Below are 3,372 nucleotides of genomic sequence, written 5' to 3' on the forward strand. Positions count from 1 at the left end.
CATAATGACAAAAGGTTGGATTTATGACTCGTAATAGAACTGTTAGAGCAAACATCTCCAAGCTTGTCATCTTTCAGGTGGACGTGAGTCAGAACACGCTCCTCCCTGGGGAGAATCCTCTCCGGATGACTATCGCTACCCAAACCAGATATACAGCGACCCCCGAGAACGAGAAAAAGAACAACACGACATGAACAAACGGTGAGTGTCCCGTTCAACCAGTGATCACATTAACACTGCACTCCTAAACTCTAATGAGTTCCTTCTGATCCACAGATTACTGGACCCCTCCAACTCCTGGCAGTTCGACGACTTCAAGAAGTGTTACGGTGAGATCCTGCACCGATGGGGCATGAAGGACAAGAGAGCAGAGGTGCTCAAATTTGTCTCCTGCCCTCCAGAGCCACACAAAGGCATCGGTAAGTTAAAGAAACAGAGTTCCAGACACCTGTCAGACCGCCGCAGGAAATGTTTTCATCTCATTACTCCGTTTGTTAAATCAAGCTAAAGGTGTGTTTAGTGTCTTGCACTTATAAGAGAGTGTAGAAGTAGACATGTGCATCCTGGATTGTTGTTAAAGCACTTGTATATGAGATGTAAAGCTGTTGGTGGAACTAGGGTTCTAGATCGTATTTTTTTTGTGACAATTCCTGAAAATGTGTATATATATATATATATATATATATATATATATATATATATATATATACCGTATTTTCCGGACTATAAGTCGCACTTTTTTTCATAGTTTGGCTGGTCCTGCGACTTAGTCAGGTGCGACTTATTTATCAAAATTAATTTGACATGAACCAAGAGAAATGAACTAAAAATGAATCAAGAGAAAACATTACCGTCTCCAGTCGCCAGAGGTCGCTCTATGCTGCTCAGTTCTCCTGTAGTCTACACTGAAGACATATAGCGCCCTCTCGTGGATGTAGACGGTAATTTTTCCTCTTGGTTCTAAATGAATGCGACTTATAGTCCAGTGCAATTTATAGTCCGAAAAATACTGTGTGTGTGTGGGTATATATATATATATATATATATATATATATATATATATATATATATATATATATATATATATATATATATATATATATATATATATATATATATATATATATATATATATCTGAACAGTAACAAGAAAATATTGTTTTATTATTATTATTATTATTTGGTGTGTAATAATACAGTTCATAAGCAAATTATTAGACTATTATTGTTATTGATAAATAAAAATAATAATAATAATTGTTGTTATTATTTTACTAATTTATTATTATTATTATTATTATTATTATTATTATTATTAATAATAATAATAATGATATTATAGTTTAATAACTATAATGGTGTGTAATAATTGGTGGTTCATTTCTAATAGTTAATTTAATTATTATGCCGGTATGCACAAAAATATGAAGCACAACTATTTTCAACATTGATTATAATTGGTGTGAATTTAAGAAATTATTTAATTGTTATTTTATTAATTATAATTAATAATATAATAATCATATTTAAATGTAGGTAATAATTGTTCTTTATTATTTGTATTTATATTATTTATATTATATTATATTGTATTTATATTACATTTATATACATTTTTAAGATGGCTTGAACAAACATATTTAACTGTTTTCAACCGATAATAAAAAGTAATGTTTCTTGAGCAGCAAATCATGTAACACATAAAATACTTTCTAAACTGTACATTTAACATTTATTCTGGTGTAGACTTCCAATGTTTTTTTTGTTTTGTTTTTCTCTTTTGGTTCTTTTTGATTAAGGAATGAGTTCAAACTAATTTCTGTGGTAATGAATAAGAATTCCTTTGAGGAGTAAAGCATCGCCTCACGTTTCTGGAATGTCAGTCAATATTTAACTCGTGAACAGAATGTTTAACACTCACATGTATGAGTCTGTATCGTGTCTTTGCTCTTATACTCAGAGTTTGGCGTTTACTGCTGCCACTGTCGCAGTCAGGCCCGCGGCACCCAGTGCGCCGTCTGCAAGCGCTTCACCTTCCAGTGCGCCATCTGTCACGTGGCCGTACGCGGCTCTTCTAACTTCTGCCTGAGCTGTGGCCACGGAGGACACACCAGTCACATGATGGACTGGTTTCGCTCGCAAGAGGTCTGTCCCACCGGCTGCGGGTGCCACTGCCTCCTGCAAAGCACTTTCTGAACATTACAAACAACAGAAACTTCAAGATATGCCTCGAAACTCTCAGTACTGTAGCAGCTCCTCGCTGGAGAGACGTCATTGAGGATGGACGAACCGCTGTTCAAGTGTAGAGTTATATTCTAATGAGGAGCTGTCATTATATCAACCTTATAATAGGTCAAACCAGCCTTGTTAGTACGTGACATTTTTTTACAGTGCTGTTTTTTGCACTTTTATACCTGTTGATTTGATTAGAGCATGTATTTGCTCTATAAGGTGCCATGGAAATTGATATGTGAAAGGGAAAAGTTGCTGACTTTTATGGTTATGAAACTACAAATATTTTTGCATATGTACGCATTGATCGCTCTTTTCAGTTGAAAAGAAGCTTTACAAAGTTTTGTTTCCCTTCAGAAGACAATTGTTGTATGCTTTGAAGGATTAACATGTACTATATGCGTGCCATAAAAATATGAATAAATTGGACAATACTGTGATTATTGCTTCATACACCACTTGATTTGTTCTATTATTGGAAACATTTCTTGAACTTAAATTTTGCTCATAAACGTGTATTAACGGTCATCACTACCTCGTAAATAAATTACACATCACATTTTTTAACAATGAATAAAGCTAGTAAGATTATAACAAACTTGTTTAATATGAATTTATGTATTGATTATTGTCAACAGCATTGTTAGAATAGCTTCTTAACGTGTTTTTCATTATATTAATCCACATTTCTGTAAAACCCAATAGTCAAATGACACTAATGAGAGAAAGTATTCATCCAAAAGGAGTTTTCCTCTGAGTTTGAGTATTTTCTTCTTTCTTTAGTTGTCAAGCATGTCTTAAAAGGTTTGTTTGTATTCTTGAAAGACACTTCTGAATGTTTTTTGCTAATGCAAGAACGCTCTCATCATTATTTCTTTCCTTCAGCACAGAGGAGACTTTTTTTATAATGCGGTCTTGTGTTTCTTCTTCATGCTAGCTCTTATTGATGTCAGCTTGTTTATTGTGTGTATTGAGGAACAGCAATATTAAACATCAGGTAAAGTATAAGGATAATACAGTTATTTATACATTTGCATATCATATGGGAATAGACTATATAAACTTTTGCCATAATTCGGAAACTCTGTTCAATATTTTCACAGTATTTTCCATTATGTATGTTAGAGTTTCAGACTGGAT

At 33.5% G+C, this 3,372-nt stretch overlaps 1 protein-coding gene across 2 annotated transcripts in view; it reads left to right on the forward strand.

Annotated features, from left to right (window-relative positions):
• Nucleotides 1-2,685, forward strand: part of LOC127934212 (GATOR complex protein WDR59-like) — a 13,804-nt gene extending 11,119 nt beyond the window's left edge. For both annotated transcript variants that reach the window (XM_052531444.1, XM_052531445.1), the window contains 3 exons: nucleotides 78-201; nucleotides 277-419; nucleotides 1,961-2,685. In XM_052531444.1, the coding sequence (XP_052387404.1) occupies nucleotides 78-201; nucleotides 277-419; nucleotides 1,961-2,196 (503 nt within the window). In that variant the 3' untranslated portion in view covers nucleotides 2,197-2,685. The remainder of the gene's footprint in view (nucleotides 1-77; nucleotides 202-276; nucleotides 420-1,960) is intronic.
• The last annotated feature ends 687 nt before the right edge of the window (nucleotides 2,686-3,372 follow it).

This window comes from Carassius gibelio, chromosome A18, assembly GCF_023724105.1.
Source record: "Carassius gibelio isolate Cgi1373 ecotype wild population from Czech Republic chromosome A18, carGib1.2-hapl.c, whole genome shotgun sequence".
NCBI classification, from domain to species: Eukaryota; Metazoa; Chordata; class Actinopteri; order Cypriniformes; family Cyprinidae; genus Carassius; species Carassius gibelio.